Source organism: Primulina tabacum, chromosome 5 (assembly GCF_025594145.1).
Source record: "Primulina tabacum isolate GXHZ01 chromosome 5, ASM2559414v2, whole genome shotgun sequence".
Taxonomy (NCBI): Eukaryota; Viridiplantae; Streptophyta; class Magnoliopsida; order Lamiales; family Gesneriaceae; genus Primulina; species Primulina tabacum.
Genome location: NC_134554.1, coordinates 42,643,444 through 42,660,844, shown reverse-complemented (window position 1 = coordinate 42,660,844; position 17,401 = coordinate 42,643,444). Strand labels below are relative to the sequence as shown.

General features: G+C 35.9%; 2 protein-coding genes and 2 pseudogenes across 2 annotated transcripts; 3 read left to right on the top strand and 1 right to left on the bottom strand.

The window, feature by feature from the left end:
* The first annotated feature begins 2,085 nt into the window (after positions 1-2,085).
* LOC142547798 (peroxisomal fatty acid beta-oxidation multifunctional protein MFP2-like) lies at positions 2,086-7,210 on the top strand. The gene is made up of 18 exons (XM_075656257.1): positions 2,086-2,342; positions 2,870-2,941; positions 3,018-3,083; positions 3,176-3,232; positions 3,343-3,410; positions 3,487-3,568; positions 3,967-4,022; positions 4,121-4,423; positions 4,503-4,589; positions 4,991-5,165; positions 5,251-5,372; positions 5,469-5,632; positions 5,707-5,961; positions 6,041-6,162; positions 6,273-6,394; positions 6,476-6,624; positions 6,702-6,840; positions 6,997-7,210. Exons 1-18 carry the CDS (start codon positions 2,243-2,245, stop codon positions 7,030-7,032), a joined length of 2,175 nt encoding a protein of 724 aa, XP_075512372.1. The 5' UTR covers positions 2,086-2,242; the 3' UTR covers positions 7,033-7,210.
* Positions 7,211-7,436: 226 nt separating this feature from the next.
* LOC142547800 (uncharacterized) lies at positions 7,437-9,247 on the top strand (annotated as a pseudogene).
* Positions 9,248-10,426: 1,179 nt separating this feature from the next.
* Positions 10,427-12,856, bottom strand: LOC142547799 (chaperone protein dnaJ 49-like; annotated as a pseudogene).
* A 1,760-nt stretch (positions 12,857-14,616) lies between these two features.
* On the top strand, positions 14,617-16,636 carry LOC142545054 (translationally-controlled tumor protein homolog). The gene is made up of 5 exons (XM_075652044.1): positions 14,617-14,826; positions 15,435-15,508; positions 15,657-15,785; positions 15,865-16,022; positions 16,225-16,636. The coding sequence occupies exons 1-5, from the start codon at positions 14,799-14,801 to the stop codon at positions 16,340-16,342; spliced, it is 507 nt and encodes a 168-aa protein (XP_075508159.1). The 5' UTR covers positions 14,617-14,798; the 3' UTR covers positions 16,343-16,636.
* The last annotated feature ends 765 nt before the right edge of the window (positions 16,637-17,401 follow it).

The window sequence follows — 17,401 nt, the reverse complement described above, 5'->3', positions numbered from 1 at the left end:
TTAGTAAAGTGCCGATTGGTTTGGTTGATTTTAACGATTCGACTGATAAAATGATTTTTTTTTTCTCTGATTCAATATTATTTTGGAAAACCCTTTGAACTTTTTTTAGTATTATTATTTTCAATTGATTTTTCTAAAAATCCAATATATTAAAACTCGAGGAGGATCTGAAAATTGATATTTTAAAATATATTATTATATTTCCACATCCTCTAGCTAGGGTGCAACTATGGGAACAAATTAAGTCCACTCGCAAACTTTTGAGTCGGTTTGAAAAATATTTAATTTTGTATTAGGAAATTATCGAATTCGATCTCAACTCGAATATTTTCCAAATCGAACTTGAATTTTAATTAGTTTTTTTTAATATTTTGCAAGTTTTAATATATAATAACCCAATAAATTATCATTTAAACATGATTAAGATGTCATTACTTAAACAAATTGAAATATTTATTCAACAACCATCTCGGAACTACCGAAGCAAAGTCTGGAACTACCGGTTGGTTTGGACCATACAAATATGAGTTCGGACCTTCCGAACCCATACAGACAACAAAGCAATAATGAGCAAAAACATGTAAGAACTTCAGACCTCCGATCTCCACCGTCCGATGAGGTGATAAAGAGAACATGACACGTAAGGCAGAAGTCGGTTATGATTTTATGAACTCAACCTATAAATAGGCCATGCTAGATTCATTTCCAAGTGCACCAAATCGAATATTCTCTCTCAATATTGATAGTATTCTAGGTATTTTAAGTTATTTTCGAAGGTTCAACAAGTTGCAAGTTGCGAGGCTATCATCCCCAAATGGCCTACTACAAATGAATGTATGATACGAGGAACTTAATAAATTGGGGGATAGTAGATAAGAATTATAAAGCATGTTAGAGAGATCGTGAGCTTGAGAATCTGGAAAGTGAGTCATGTTACCTTATTTGATGTTAGGATTGATTAGTAGACATCCAGTTTTTCCAGTATAATTTAGAAGCGCATAAGTAATGATTAAGATATCAAGTTGAATGTGCATTTTTATGTGTTGCATTTTACTTATCATGTGACGCATGTTTATTTTTCATGATATATATATATAGCCTTGATCTAGCAAGGGTCGTTCAACCTTATGTCTGGCATCGTGAGCCACCCACTGACTCAATGGACCAGCATACCACTGTTACCCTAGACATTGCATGTCCAAGATCTTGACGGACCAGTGTACTACTCTCAAGCACCTAAACATAGATTGAGCATGAGTTTTTAGTTTGATCTTTGATCAACGGTTCATTATTCATGCATGCACATATAAGTTTGTATATGCATAAATTACATAATGGGTGATTAAGTCGCTCAAGTCCTTTTTTTTTTTTTTTTTTTTTTTATCGTGGACACCCTATTTCCTTGGGGAATGTCTCAAGTTGAACGGCCAAGACGGACATGGTAGTGGCTAGAGGAAACCGGTACTTCCAGATGAGGTTTTCAACTGATTTATTTTCGGGTTTATTTACCAAAATTCGATTTGGTTGTATAACATTTTTATTCAGGTTTACCGCTGATGTAGGGATATTATGATTTATTTTATGATTTCCACTGGTTATGGATTTTAGTATGTGATTACTCTGATGATTAATATATTTGGTTTATTTAAGATTTATTATTGCATGTTACTGATGAAAATGTATACGTTCCGGAGAAAAGCGTTTCATGATATTTTATAAATATATATATATTGCATAAATATGTTTCGACATTTTGAGTGATAGTTCAATTAGATCTTGAATATATTTGAATTTTTCAAGATAAAGTCTAACCTGAGTAAAAAAAAATTTAAATATTATAATTTCGAATCGAGTATAATCTAAAATACGGCTAATGTAAGTCACATTCAACCTTAATTTTTTTTTTTTTTTTTGGCATTCAGTTAAACCGATCTCACTGATTTTATCGTGATTACCTCGAAATATGAACCTGGGAAATATGGGCCAGCAGATTATTAAATTAAAATGGACAATTTTTCTACAATCGCTTGTAGATGAGGAGGCCCATCCCCGTGGATTGAGGTTTTCCAAACTTGATATGCGCATTATATGTCTAATGTATATCCAGAACGCATTCCAACGTCAATGTTAACGCTGTCGTCACGACACCTCCTCCTCCTATGTTTTTCACACTGATTATATTTCAACAGCCATTCCATTTTCTTCAAGTCTTGAAATATTATTATTCCAGAAAAAACCGAAAATGAACAGCTCAAAAGGAAGAACGACGCTTGATGTGGGAGCTGATGGGGTGGCCATCATCACCCTCCTCAATCCTCCTGTCAATTCTCTATCTTTTGATGGTATTATTTGTGAACTGCGATCTCACTACAAATTTCAGACAAGTCTTGATTCTTTTATTGGGTCTTTTGAATTGTCTTTATTTTCATTCAATCTTTTTCTGCTTAAGGGGTAATTTTTCCTTTTTTCCTCTTACATGGGTTCTTTGTATTGTTCTAGTTCATTTGATCTTTGTTGTTCAAGAGTTTCATTGATGTTTTTTTTTTGTTGCGTAAAACAAAAGCTTGGATCTTTAGTCGACAATAATTGATATTCTCAATTCCCTGATTTTGATATCGATTTTCTTTTTCGATATTTAAGAAAAAGTATTATCGATAAGTATTTAGTTTTTTGTACTTAGAGTAGTTGTTAGTATTTATAATTTATCGAATAAATAGAGTTGTTTAATACTTGTTCTGCTACTCTAGGCGGCACTGCCGAGGAAACGTGAGTTTGTATGTGATCACTGGGTTGAGAAGTTGGCTTGCATTTAGCTATTGATTTCCTATTTCTGGGCAAATGTTAACCTTTCTTTCTGTAATGTCTTTAGTGTTGGACAGCTTAAAAGATAATTATGAACAAGCTTTGAGAAGGGATGATGTTAAGGCAATTGTTGTTACAGGTAAACACTGAGATTTTGTTTGATGTTGGGCACAGTGGATCAAGGATTTAGAGAGCATTATTTGTTACTTGAGCAGGTGCACGAGGAAAATTTTCTGGTGGCTTTGATATAAGTGCATTTGGAAAAATTCACGATAAAAGCGGTATGATGTATTGTTTGTCTTGTTTTGCTTTTATTGCTTCGATATCACTTCTGAGCTAGTGCTAGTGTGTTTGTGTTTGTGTTTGATCACAGTCCAAGCACCGAAGCCCGGTTTTGTATCTTTGGAGATTCTCAGCAATATTGTGGCAGGTATGTGGTTCAGATTTTTGTCATTCTAACTACTAGTTACATGCCAGCACGCTGTGTATCTTCTTTGGTATTTCTAGCTGTTCTTTAACTGACCATGACTTTACTTTCAGCTGCAAAAAAACCCTCTGTGGCTGCCGTTGATGGTCTTGCCTTGGGTGGAGGATTAGAAGTTGCAATGGTAAGTTCTCTTCATTGTTTACAGTTCATAGAAGCATTCTGTCGAATAGAGATGACCTTTTATATCATTTTTTCAGGCCTGTCATGCACGTATTTCTACTCCTAATGCTCAATTGGGCTTACCGGAGTTGCAGCTTGGGATATTGCCTGGATTTGGAGGTGTAGCATTATTCTGTTTGCATATGCCTATTTGTGGGGGGTCTTTTTCATTTGTAACATATAAGAAGCCCGTACTTGTGGGAATTACCATTGTTCAAGGGGATAATCGGGATCTGTAATTATCCCCACGAGTAGCAGAACTATGATGAAATCTACTTCCAGATATAGTTGAACGATATTTATTTGAACATGAAGTTGAGAATTTCACTTCTAAATCAAGCTTATTGTGCCAGATCTTCTGGCTAATGGATCTGAGTGGATACCAGAATGCTGATCATTGCATCTGGTTGACATGAGTCTGTTGTAACTAACGAGAGGCTGGAGTATTCAAATGAAGTTTCATGATGTGACTAAATGTTCTTTTTCTCACACAATCTCATTTTGATTTATTTTCTCAGGAACACAGGCCCTGCCACGCCTTGTTGGCATAGCCAAGGCCCTTGAAATGATGCTGGTAAGCTTTCGTTTTTGTGAGTTCAGTTGATATTGTGGTTTTCAGCTTCAATAGTATTGATTGACATCTGATATTATCCTATATCTGTATTTGCATAGACATCAAAGCCTGTAAAAGGCCAGGATGCCTTAAGTTTAGGCCTTGTGGATGCCATTGCTTCACCTGATGAATTAGTGAATACTGCTCGTCGATGGGCTCTTGACATTTTGGAGTTTAAAAAACCCTGGATCAACAGTTTTTACAAGACTGAAATGTTGGAACCTTTCGGTGAAGCCAGGGAAATGTTCAAGTTTGCTCGAGCTCAGACCCGTAAACAAGCTCCGAACCTCGTACACCCCCTAGTTTGCATTGACGTTGTTGAGGAAGGCATAGTCGCTGGCGCTCATGCTGGGCTCTTGAAGGTTCGGTTCCATTTCATCACTTAATAAATTTATCTTAGTCCAACCTTGACCTGAGATGAATGAGCATCTATACTGGCAGGAAGCTCAAGAATTCCAAACTCTTGTGGAATCGGATACTTGCAAGAGCTTGGTTCATATTTTCTTTGCCCAGCGTGGTACCACAAAGGTGGAGTAAAATTTTGACGGTTTATAATATTAGAGCTAATATTGCATTCTATGGCATACATTCCTCGAAATATTTTAGTTTTATCAGAGTTCCCAGTTTCACTAAAATACATCCTTCAACACAGACATTTTGTGTTCGAGAGTGATTGTTATTAGTGCCTGTCATGTGGCGAAATTTTTTTCAATTGTCAGAACTGGGATTAGATGCTGCAGAACCCCGTTTCTATTCTTAAAAATCGAACATATGTGGTGCAGATTGCAAAATGTTTGTGATCAGAGTTCGTCTTTGAGTTCCATGTGTTCACACGATTATCTTGTTTATTCGCTAAAATATATCAGCGTTTAGTGTTACCAAACCAAGTTTTTAAAGATATTTATATTTCTCTTTCTACTTACAAACAGGTTCCAGGGGTCACAGATAGTGGCTTGAAACCAAGGCGCATAAAGAAGGTTGCAATCCTGGGTGGAGGGCTTATGGGTTCTGGAATAGCAACTTCATTGATTCTCAGTAATTTTCCAGTTATTTTAAAGGAAGTGAACGATAAGTTCTTACAGGCTGGTATTGGTAGAGTAAAAGGTGAGACCGGGCCAAGCTTTAGATATGATATCCGGCTTTGCTGATTTCCTCTCAATTACAAATTTGACTGTTTTTGTATTTTCAGAAAATTTGCAAAGCCGGGTCAAGAAAGGGGCAATGACCCAAGAGAAGCTTGAAAAAACTCTTTCTTTGCTCAAGGGTGCACTTGATTATGAAAGCTTTAGAGATGTGGACATGGTTATAGAGGTGAACTAAGACATTTTAAGAGTTACCATTGGTTATGACTCTCTGCTCTTTTTTGGGTCTATATCTTGTGTTCTCTTTTTGCCGTCATTTGACTAGGCTGTCATCGAGAACGTTGCTTTGAAGCAGCAAATATTCTCAGATCTTGAAAAGTATTGCCCTCCACATTGCGTTCTCGCTAGTAATACTTCTACTATTGATCTAAACTTGATTGGGGAAAAGACCAAGTCCCAGGATCGTATCATCGGAGCCCACTTTTTCAGGTGAAAATTGGCCTAATCTTTTAATTAATTCCCCATTGTGCATTGCACTGATGTGAGCTCCGTAATTCCTGCAGTCCAGCTCATGTGATGCCGCTTTTAGAAATAGTTCGCACACAGAAAACTTCTCCCCAAGCAATTGTAGATTTACTGGATGTTGGGAAGAAAATAAAGAAGACTCCAGTTGTGGTCGGAAACTGCACTGGTTTTGCTGTCAACAGAATGTTCTTTCCTTACACTCAAGCTGCTTTATTACTTGTAGACCGAGGTGCAGATGTCTACAAGATTGATAGAGCCATCTCCAAATTTGGAATGCCAATGGGTCCGTTCAGGTAATGTGCTGCATGGCACTACTAAGCTTGATAAATTAATGCAATGATGGCTTAATGGTTTGGATAATGTTGTCCTTAGATTGTGTGACCTTGTTGGATTTGGAGTTGCCGTCGCTACTGGGGGACAATTTGTTTTGAATTTTCCTGAAAGGACATACAAGTCAATGCTGATTCCACTCATGCAAGAGGATAAGAGAGCAGGTGCATGTTTCTTTTAATCTATATCAAATATCAATCAACCATTAAACGTTTGTGGATTCTAAGAAACAATGAGTTTCTTGTTTTACGAATTCACAATGTGCTTCTTTTAGGTGAAACGACTCGACGAGGGTTCTATATATATGACGAGAAGCGCAAAGCTGTTCCAGATCCAGAGCTCAAGAAGTACATTCAGAAGGCTAGGGAGATATCCGGTGTCAGCATGGACCCAAAGGTTGTCTTCTCATCTCACCTCATGAATATAAACTGAGCGCTTATATTTACCTCAAAATCTGTTGATTGAATTCGCATCCAGTTAACAAACTTACAAGATAAAGATATCATTGAGATGATATTCTTTCCTGTGGTGAATGAGGCCTGTCGGGTACTGGACGAAGGCATCGCAATCAAGGCTGCTGATCTCGACATATCCGCCGTCATGGGCATGGGGTTTCCACCTTACAGGTTTGCTCCCACCTTATGGTTCAGATATCACCTTTTAAGGTTGTTTTTGCACATTCCTTCTTGTTATTCATGGACAGAGGAGGGATCTTGTTTTGGGCCGATACTCTTGGATCAAAATACATCTGTTCGAGGCTGGAGGAATTTTCGAACTCATATGGAGAATTTTTCAAGCCCTGCTCTTATTTGGCTGGACGAGCTGCAAAGGGAAATCCCTTGGTGAGAATTCTCATGTCTTATGATGCTATTTTTATCATCTTCCAGCTTGTTACGGCCCCCAAAATAATGATTGCGTATGCAGCCAGGTTTTGATTATTGTATTCATCTCACGTTGTCATCAAATCTAGTGCTGACAAGTTTGGTCTGTTTATGCAGAGTCTGACTGTTGATCCAGCGAAGTCGCGCTTGTGAGGTGGTTGACTTATGGGCCTAGGATTGACGCATATGATTCACTATTTGGGCATCGAGTTTTTAGATATTCTCTGATGCTTTTATAATGTTTAGAGTTGAGAAGGGCTAAATAAAGTGAACGGCAATGATAATGAATTCAAAATTTGGATTTGCTTTATGATTATTGTTATTATTATTACTGTTTTGTACATGTGAATGACATCGTTTTGATTCTGGGATCGTACTTCATGATACGACTCGGGGGTGGGTTCTCGATGGTGCCAAGAATTCAAACAATCCATGGATGAATATTTTCTAAGCAGACCCTCTGCATTCTTCCTCAAATTATAGTCTGTTATCTGCCTGGCATTAACGACACATTTAAACCAAAGATTCTTTCTTGGTTTGTTTGACTATGTGAAAAGATGTAAGATATGCTGCGTTTGGTAGGATTGGTGAAAAAAATTAGAGATGCGGAGAAGTAAATAGTTGATGCCAAACAAGGCACATTGGCCTGCCACTAACAGACAGCTAGGGTTCGCTTGCCTTGTCTTGTTCATTTGGCAGCTTAATTATAAACTATTTCGATTTCCACGTGGTTCTGGGAACTCGCTTCATAAATGACCCTTCCCTGCTTGCTTTAATACCCATTTTTCTGCATTAATTAGCACTCTCCTTTGACCAGTTTCCCCCCTCTCCCTTAGCGTGAATTTTTATGCATTCTAGTTTTCTTGAGATTTATGCCAAGGGAGGGGAGAAAACAAGCAGCCCCGTTCCTAAAAATAATCTGTTTAATCTGGGTTTTCTAGATGTTGGAGTGAGAACTAATGGTGATGGAAATTGTGCATGAAGATTTGGGAGAAGGAAACATGGGATGTGTAAACCATCAGTACAAGAACAGCACTCCTGGTGGGATCTGTGCCTTCTGTCTTCAAGAAAAGCTTGGAAAGCTTGTTTCTTCATCATTTCCTGTAGCTGTTGTACCGTGTTCTTCCTCTTCTTCAACTCCCTCTTTTAGATCCGACTTTGGTGGTGGTAGCATCGCCTCTACAGGTGGCAGAGCCTCCATCCTTCAAGCCTGCCGTCTTGCATCGAATTCATCGGCTCATTCTCAGTTTCTGAACTACATGGACACCTCCAGAGGTAAGGGTAGTAGCTATCTTGGCTACGACACTACTAGGAGGTCAAGACTGCCTTTTATTTTGACCCACGGGAGGCAGAAAGATGAAACGATGGCTTGTTCAGATTCCAACAGCATCATTTTTAGGAGAAGTATGTCAACAACTCCTAGAAGAGAGGCTGCATTTCTTGGCTGAAAATCATCCTAAAGATCATACTCGTAGGACAAAATTCTGGTCATTCCTTTACATGCCGAAGCTCTCAACTAACAAAACAACTACAATACACTCCAAACCTTTGAACTCCTCATCCGCGACACCTAAAACTATGTGTGGTAGTTCATCAAGGGACAAGAAAAAGGAAGACTTCGTTGGTGTGGATGAACCTGAAGATGGTAGCCCTGATGAGGCTGCATTTGACAGAAAGGTTTCAAGATCTAGATCTGTTGGTTGTGGGAGCAGGAGCTTTTCAGGTGATTTATTTGAGAAGATTTCAACTGGCTTTGGTGATTGTACCCTCCGCAGAGTGGAATCTCAGAGGGAAGCGAAGCCCAAAATTTCCTCAGTTCATAAAGTTGGTGTCAATGAAAAAGTGAAATGTGGTGGGATTTTCAGTGGTTTTATGACCCCTTCATCCTCTTCGTCGTCTTCAACCGAGGATAAATCAATCTCTGCAACTCATTCGTCAATGGCAAATATTTCGCATGGCAGAATTAGAAGTTGGGGATGGGCATTGGCCAGCCCAATGAGAGCTTTTGGCAAGCAGCCCTCTACGGGTAAAAGTGTTACTGGCTCGATTAAGAATGCCACTTCCAATTTGGCTGCAATCCCTTCATTGTTAGCTGTTTGAGTGTGAGAAGAAGAAAAAAGCTTAAAATTTGTGAGTATATTCATAGTCCGTCCATGTGTGGCTATGTTTCACTGTTCATCACTCGTGATGTTTTAGTTGTCGTATGTTTGTTGTGGGTTTGGTGTAAGATTTGAATATGCATGAATACGGCAACATTTTCATGTTATAATGAGGTGAGTCCATGAGCTCCCGTGTGTACAAGATTATCTCACTGTAAAATAAAAAAATATCGATGTACTTCACATTTTTTGTTTTAAATAGAGATGATCGGATGAATATATAACATTGGTCGGGAGTAGATTGCCAGTTATTATGACATGCATCTATTGGTAAAAAGGGTTAAATAGTTGATATGATGGTTGCCGTCGTGCATATATTGGTAAAAAGGGTTAGATTACCTTTCCATTAACTAAGAAGTATGGAACTTTGTGGTTGTTTTCTTGTCATTTATCTTGCATCAACGGTGATGGCAATGAATTACAGCAACTGATGCCCCGGTTAATTGCACCTTTTGTAATCAGTATCCAACAATTCTGTGCGCAGATATTCGAGCACATATTCCCCCGTCTATCTGGAAAATATATAACGCTCATTGAAAAAGAAAAAACAAACATTTACACCAACCCTTGTTCCACACCGGCACCGTGAAAAAGTAGCATAATATAGTCTCCATTCCTCTGCCATAGAACAGTCTCCTTTCCTCTTATCTTTAACTCTTGAGTAACAAACCACAAAGAATATGATGAGCCAAGAAACTGGAAGGCAACACTTTAGTCAACATTTTAACACCTTTAATGGCTCTTCTCTTGGATAACAAATTAACAATGTCAGCAAACACTCTGAGAAACATCAACACTTCTACCTCTCTACTAGTCATTGTTTCTGGATTCCAAGTAGAACCTCTACAGTTCCTCCATCCGGAAACCCTCTCTCTACATTGCATGGCAGTGAAGTATTTAACTTGGCAAGAAACCTTCAACTATCCTGTATGAAATTTATGCTAAATGGAGCCAAGTAAAAATCTCCATCTACTACCATCTAATTGAGCTCAACATAATTTCACACATCCCTGAATAATTAATAGGAAGCAATGTGACCAAGTTGATCTAGCTCAATCTTTGTTGCCGTGCTCCAGCAGTTTGACGAAATTTGCAGCACGCTTCTGCTTTTGCTCCTGTCATCGGATCATAATACTCAACGGCGACGAGGAAAGCAAAATGTTTTCTCTGTCCACGCAGTTGGGAGTCTTAAATTTACCACCAAATATTTTGAATATATTGATTACTGGTGAATCCCATATAGTTCACGCATCTTCTTGGAGTGTTAGATTCAGATTAACTTAGCAAATCATAGAGAGACATATAGTATAACAGAGAGTACACGAAAATGCAGGAAAAGACGTGTTTGTTAAACATCTTTTAGGTAGAAAGAGATCACAAAGCTCACATGAATTAAAACATCTAGCAGTTGTCATCAACAATGTTGATTTTGACTCAATTATCATATGCTAAGAATTCAGTACACGGTATTGCATATGATTGCAACACAAATAACTGTAAATAAACGATAAAAATATCATGGAGTCTGTTGAGGCCACAAACCTCCTTCACACTGTTTCTGATCCAGAGGCAAGAAAGGCACAACCAGAAAAGCTGAATGTTAGCACTAGATTCATGGTCCCCATCTTTTGGTCAAATACTCTTGTTTTGTAAAGGCGCTTCCATAAAGGACATGAAAGGCTTTGTGCAAGTAATATGTTGAAGGTCGATGCATTCATTTATAAAATCCGCATATTCAACAAAGGAATAACTTCACTTAGAGATGGATAATTTCCAGTTTACTGCAAAAAATCAAAATTTCAAAAAAATTTATGTGTCAACAATTTTAACTCTAGTGTATAGCAAAACCTAAAGTAAAAACATTCAGCTGGATATAGGATGAAGAAGAGTGACTATTATTCCAATTATTACTCAATACAATTAAATCACATGAATTACAGGAGTACGTTGTTTAAGTGCAGGGTAATACCAGCTTATAAAGTAGGCCTCAGATTTTTTTAAGGAAACTGCAGAGTAAAATGCTGTTGATATGTTCTATAATAGCTACGTCATTAGCTTGAGTTTTCGTTCTAAGGGAGCCACATTTTATATAGCTATATTAAATAAGAGAGAGAGCATAAACAAAAACCTTTGGTAAAAGACTGTTGATATAATTGCAGAGATTTAACTAAGTACAGTTCGAGATTTAACTAAGTACAGTTCAACGGAACATGCAGAGACAGAAAAACCTTAACCTTCATGATGTGAAACTTTCAAGCCTGTCACAATGAGGAGTTGGAAAGTGTCTGTTCCAATGACGCCTTTGCATTTCCATGTGACAATACCGTCCAAGCATGTGTTGGTAGTCCTTGATCACATTATTTTCAATGTCTTGTCGACTAGAGCTTCCTACAGTATAATTCTGATCAATTCAGGTGATTTGACAAAAAACTCAACTCCATGATTCTCCGTTGTTTTCTTGAATTGATACAAATAGTTCTTTTGCAATGAATACTCCGGCTCAGAGAAAGGAAGATAGGCAAGCAGAATGATTATTAAAAACGGTAGCAACTGAAGAAGCAACATAAGATTTGGTCCATTATCACCCAAATCTTCCCTGTGATGATCACCACCGTCAGTTGTTCTAGTCCTGTAAACTCGAGCATTTCTGAATGCATCGTGCTGACCAAAGAAAGCCCTAAATATCTCATCGGGGTCAAAGTCGTCATCGAAGAAGTCATTCCTTGTTCTCCTTATTCTTTGCCCATTATTCTGCTGATTATACTCAAACTCATCCACAAAACCAGTCTGATCATACTGCCTCCTCGAGTCATCATCACTCAAACATTTGAATGCCTTGCCAACTTTCTTGAATGCCTCCTCAGCTCCCGGAGCTTTATTCTTATCAGGATGAACTTTCAGAGACAACTTCTTATATGCCTTCCTAATCTCCTCCATAGAACAGCTCTTTTCCACGCCAAGAATGGAATAATAATCTTTCTTAGTCCTAATTTGCCTAACCAACTGCACATGCTCCTCCGTATAATTCCTCTCCCCATTTGAAACCCCGTCACCATCAGCTAAGCCCACATTGTTTCTCGGCCTCTTGACAGTCTCCACATCATTAGAGGCACCAACAGAAGGAGCATCAAGATTTTCACATGCAGCCAAAAGATCATCCAGGGGCAATTCTCATTCAGGCGGCGTGCGATCCCTATTAATTTAAGTGCTCTTTGTTTATTGCCAGCGGCAATGGCCTCTCGAGCAATATTAAAGCACTTCAAAGCCTCATCCTTGTTGTTATCCATAACAATTCCTTGATTTAAAATTTTTAAAAAGGCCAAAAAAATAAAAAAATACAGCTAACCAATTTCAAGAAAAGTTCCCGAAAATCAATCTAAAGGTTCAAAACCTAGAAAATCCAACGCCCGGTTAAGTTCATCAACTCCACGAATCAATCAGTAAAATCAAAGGTGCTGAATTTCCCGCAAGTCCAAATGATTACCTAATAAAAAGTAAAAACAAGAATGCATCAGGATGTCACTAAATTGGAAAATGATCACCAGATAAAATAAAGGAACAAGAAAGGAGCTGCCAATACCGATTCAATAATCAAGAATGCGTGCTTAACATATAAACGATTAACACAATGATGATTAAAACTCAGAAACCCTAAGATACACAAAATCATCAATTAGAAAAGGGGCTTACTTTTTGTATTCTCTTCTGTTCCGAAACCTCATTAGTCTCATTCATTCCTCATATTATAAGAACATGCCGAGTAAACCAATAGAGAGAAGATGGTCGAGGTTGGGGATAATCTTCATTTTAAAAAATATTTGATTAACTATTCGAAAGTCAACCAATTAAAACTTTCCACGCATAAAAAAAACCTAATATTTTTTTATATATATAATGTGATGTGATTGGTTGAATCATCATGCTGATAATCAAGTAAATTAAAAATTAATAATCTATCAATAATATTTTATTTATTTGATAATTAGAATATATTGTTTTTGTAAAATTAATTGTTGATATAAGTAATGGGCTTCCAAGTAAAGTTGTGAACGAGATTTTCTAGTTTCGATTTCGTTATATTCGAACCCAACTTGAAACTCTAGAGATTTAAGACATTTCCTTCGAATTCAGTTGAAATCAAAGCTTGAGTTTGACTTTCATGAGCCATTCAAACCATGGCTCAAAAATGAATTCAAAAAGTTCGAAATATATCTAATAATATATAATTATATTATATTAATTGATAAAATATTTAAAAGAACAAAATAATTTGACTTAAAAAAAATTTCAAATAATTTAAAAGTTCAGCTCGAATTTTAATACAAATTAAATAGGGCGTATTCAATTCAGAGTTTTGATGACTTTTAATAACTTTTTCAAATGATAGACTTTTATGGATTTGATAGATTTTTATTGACTTTTATAGATTCTCACATATTTATAAACAGATTTATGTAGACTTTTTTGCAAGATTTTTATAGACTTTTGTGAATTTTTTTTATAGAATTTTATAAATTTTGTATTTAATTATAACATATTATTTTTTATTAAATTTTTTGAACAAATAATTAATTGACATATATAATATATTCAGTTTGAAATAGTTTTTCAATATTTATATTAATAAATAAATATACTTATTTAAAAGTTAAATCATTTAATCTGTAAATATGTTGGTTTGTATGCATGTTTGTAAGATTTTTAAAATACATCAATTGATTAATCTGTAATCTTATTTTTGAATTGATAATATATATGTGAAAAGAATATTATTTAACATTGTGTGGATATAGTTTTGTATAAAAATATCATAGCTTATATATTAATTGAAAATGTTAAAAAGAATTTAAAAAATCATGGTTGTTGCAAGGCTATTTAATTATTAAGAATTAAGCGACATTTTTTGGATCATCTTTTATTCTTATTGAATATTACATTAATTTGTATAAATCATAAATTAAAAATCACAAAATCGATTCTAGAATTCAAAATTTCCTATGATATTAAAATAAAAAATTATTAAATGAACAATCGGTCAAAAAATGAAAAATTTGAAAAGAAAATATGAAAATATATATAGAGATACACTTCGAAAATTTGAGAGAATGATAGAGATAGATGAGAGGAGGGAAGATAAGAAGAGAGGTGACGTGAAGCGACAGAGAGAGAAATAAATAGCTTGTGTATGAGTTAGAAGTTTTAAAAATCCATCCAAATCTTTGGGTTGAACCAAATACAATTTTTGACAATTTATAGTTGTACCTTAAGCTTTAATGTTTGTATGTTAATAAATTCCATGAAGTTATTAAAAGTCTATTGAAAATTTGAATACCTATAGACTTTTATAGAGTTTTTAAAAGTCAATGTTGAATACCAATTGACTTTTTAAAACTCTATGAAAGTCTATTTTGATTACCACTAGACTTCTATGGAGTATGTAAAAATATTAATTGAATACATATAAACTTTTAACATCTACAAAAATAATTAAAAATCAATAAATCTTCGACATTAAATACACTCCCTTGGTATCTTTCGAATGAGTTGGAAATGATTCGTTTAATCCCCACACGTTCCAACTCTAAAAGGAAATAATCAAGGAAGGATTCGACGTGGGAATAATTTGGGCAGTTCAAATATTTGTTTCCTGTTTGGACTCTTGTTCCTCGTCCTCCGAAACCTGCCTCTATATATATATATATATATGTGTGTGTGTATGTATTTGGTCTTTTATTTATTCAGAGCTAAATATTTGCAGCCATGTTGGTCTATCAAGATTTACTCGCAGGTTCTTTTGGTGGATTTAGTCTGTGTGTTGTTTCGGTGTTTATTTGTTTCTCTGTTGAATACTATTTCATGATCCTCTTCCATACGTTTCCTGTTATATAAAGATCTTATCTTTTGTTTCGTTGATCGTCTTTAGGCTTTTCGTGAGATGTAAACCAAGTTTTTGCGACTGTTTTAATGGATTTATGTCGCTTCTATATCTCTTTATCTATTGTTTATGAATGGGTTCTTCTATATCTCCGTTGGCGATTTTGTGTTTCAGCTATTGAATAATAGTTAGCCAACTTTTTTAATTGATTTTTGCTTGAAAGGGTAATGCTTTATTTACAATTATGTCAGATCGATCCGTATTTTCATGAGATTTTTGTTTTAATTTCATGTGAGCTCGTTCTGAAAGTTGATTTTCTGAGAGGAAAAAGGTTCACAACTTTTATGTTTGCTTAATACTAGGTGTTTTTTTTGTTTTCTTTAAATTTCTTGGATGTTTCATGCATTCTTGCCTAGTTTTGTCAGCACGTGTTAAAGATGTAAACTGGTGCATGATTTCTGTTCGTTTCCTAAATTTGTATTTTTCATGAACATACAAAAAAAAAAATATACCCTTTTCAGGTGATGAACTTCTTTCAGACTCATTTCTGTACAGAGAAATTGAGAATGGGATTCTTTGGGAAGTTGAGGGAAAGGTTAGATTTCTCCAATCTCATCCTTACGATTCGTGATATGCAACTCATCGTCACATTTATGGATTGTTTTTGCTTTTGAATTATGCTTTCTTAGCCAGGTGCGTGTTTCTTACAAGATTTGACTTTGTAAATTTTTCATGAATCCCAGTGGGTCACTAAGGGTGCATGTGATGTGGACATTGGTGCAAACCCCTCTGCCGAAGGTGGTGAAGAGGACGAAGGTGTTGATGATCAAGCTGTTAAAGTAGTTGACATTGTTGACACGTTTAGACTTCAGGTACCTCGCTCATCTGTATTATTTGTGGGAAATTCGGAATTTGTGGCAATTCTTGGTCTCAATGAAAACACTTTTGTAGGAACAACCTTCTTTTGACAAGAAGCGGTTTGTAGCGTACGTCAAGAAGTACATCAAGCTGTTGACGCCGAAGCTTGAAGGTGAGCAGCAAGAGCTGTTCAAGAAGAACATTGAGGGGGCTACTAAGTTTTTGCTGTCGAAGCTCAAAGACCTGCAATTGTAAGTAACAGCACTAGGTTCGGTCATTATTTTCTCCATAGACTTCTATTATGATTCAAAAAAAATTTTGTATACCCGAGTATGGCCTTGTCCTTCAAGCTTTCTCATTCTATTAACGACTTTTGACTTTGGTTTTCTCGTGTTAACTTCGCTTGTGGTGACTTGACGCTGTGTTATGCATCTACTTGTGTTGTTTTTGTAGCTTTGTGGGAGAGAGCATGAATGATGATAGCTCCCTCGTGTTTGCTTACTACAAGGATGGCTCGACTGATCCGACATTCTTGTACTTTGGTATTGGTTTGAAGGAAGTAAAGTGTTGAGAAGGCTGCACAAACTACCACAGAGGTCGAACCATGAGAGTGTGGCACATCCAATATCATTGAGATTCGTTTGATGTTTTAGCACTTGTGCAGCTAAATAGGTTGGCTGCCTTATTTTAGGATCTTAACTTAAATTCTTTTATCAAGTAATCGGTTCCATTTTTTACCATACTAATAAACGCTATTCAAATTCAAGTTGAGATATGTTTCTTTGCCTACTTTTTTTTTTTTTTTTTGTTACTATGTGTATTCGTCAGCGAATTGAAGCACATGCTCGTTTTGGTGGCATGAAATGCTTGGTAGACTAGAGGGCATCGTTATTTTTTCTTTCCATGTTATACGCTCACTGCATTTTGAGAATTTTATTCCATTTTCCCCATGTCATACTCAAATAACAGAACAAAGAGGTCCTAATTACAGGACAAGTTCCAATTGGTTGTATTTACTGGGAAACTTGCATGGAAATCTAACAAGAACTCCCACGAATCGCAACACCATTTGTCCAGCTAGCCAACCTGTTGTATGAGTTTTATTTACTCTGATGTAAAAACGATCTTTATTTAAATAATATTTTACGGTTTTATCCAATTATGGCATTTACTTTATCTGTATACACATGCAAGCATCATAGATAAAGTCTTTGAATATATAAAAAGTACCATGAGATCTCACTCTCAACGTAAAACAATGAAACTCATCAGGAAAGTGTACCATATATAAACAAGTTTGTAGTCGAATAACCGCCTAAAATAAGGATAAAAGTTGCTTAAGCTTTAGATTAACATCTGATATAAACGTCATGTTTCATTGTTAAGAGCATTGAGATGTCCATTCATAAAGATGAGTGATGATTCACTGAACAACCATCAATCGGACTGTCCAAGTGGTTATCATTATTATTTAATTTGAAATTTATCACTACTATAGTCCGATAAAATTTGAAATTTAATTGGATTTTATTATCATTTTTTAATTTCAATTAATTATTTGTGTTCATATATAGACATTTTCATTCATGCTATTAACGGTAATGTATATATTTTCGATTCTAAATTTAAA

Coding starts and splice junctions, on each gene's coding strand:
- LOC142547798 (XM_075656257.1), top strand. CDS start 2,243: ATGAACAGCTCAAAAGGAAGAACGACGCTTGATGTGGGAGCTGATGGG. Junction 3,569..3,966: donor GATATTGCCTGGATTTGGAG/GTGTAGCATTAT, acceptor TTATTTTCTCAG/GAACACAGGCCCTGCCACGC. Junction 6,163..6,272: donor GCAAGAGGATAAGAGAGCAG/GTGCATGTTTCT, acceptor TGCTTCTTTTAG/GTGAAACGACTCGACGAGGG.
- LOC142545054 (XM_075652044.1), top strand. CDS start 14,799: ATGTTGGTCTATCAAGATTTACTCGCAG. Junction 14,827..15,434: donor CTATCAAGATTTACTCGCAG/GTTCTTTTGGTG, acceptor TACCCTTTTCAG/GTGATGAACTTCTTTCAGAC. Junction 16,023..16,224: donor AAGCTCAAAGACCTGCAATT/GTAAGTAACAGC, acceptor TTGTTTTTGTAG/CTTTGTGGGAGAGAGCATGA.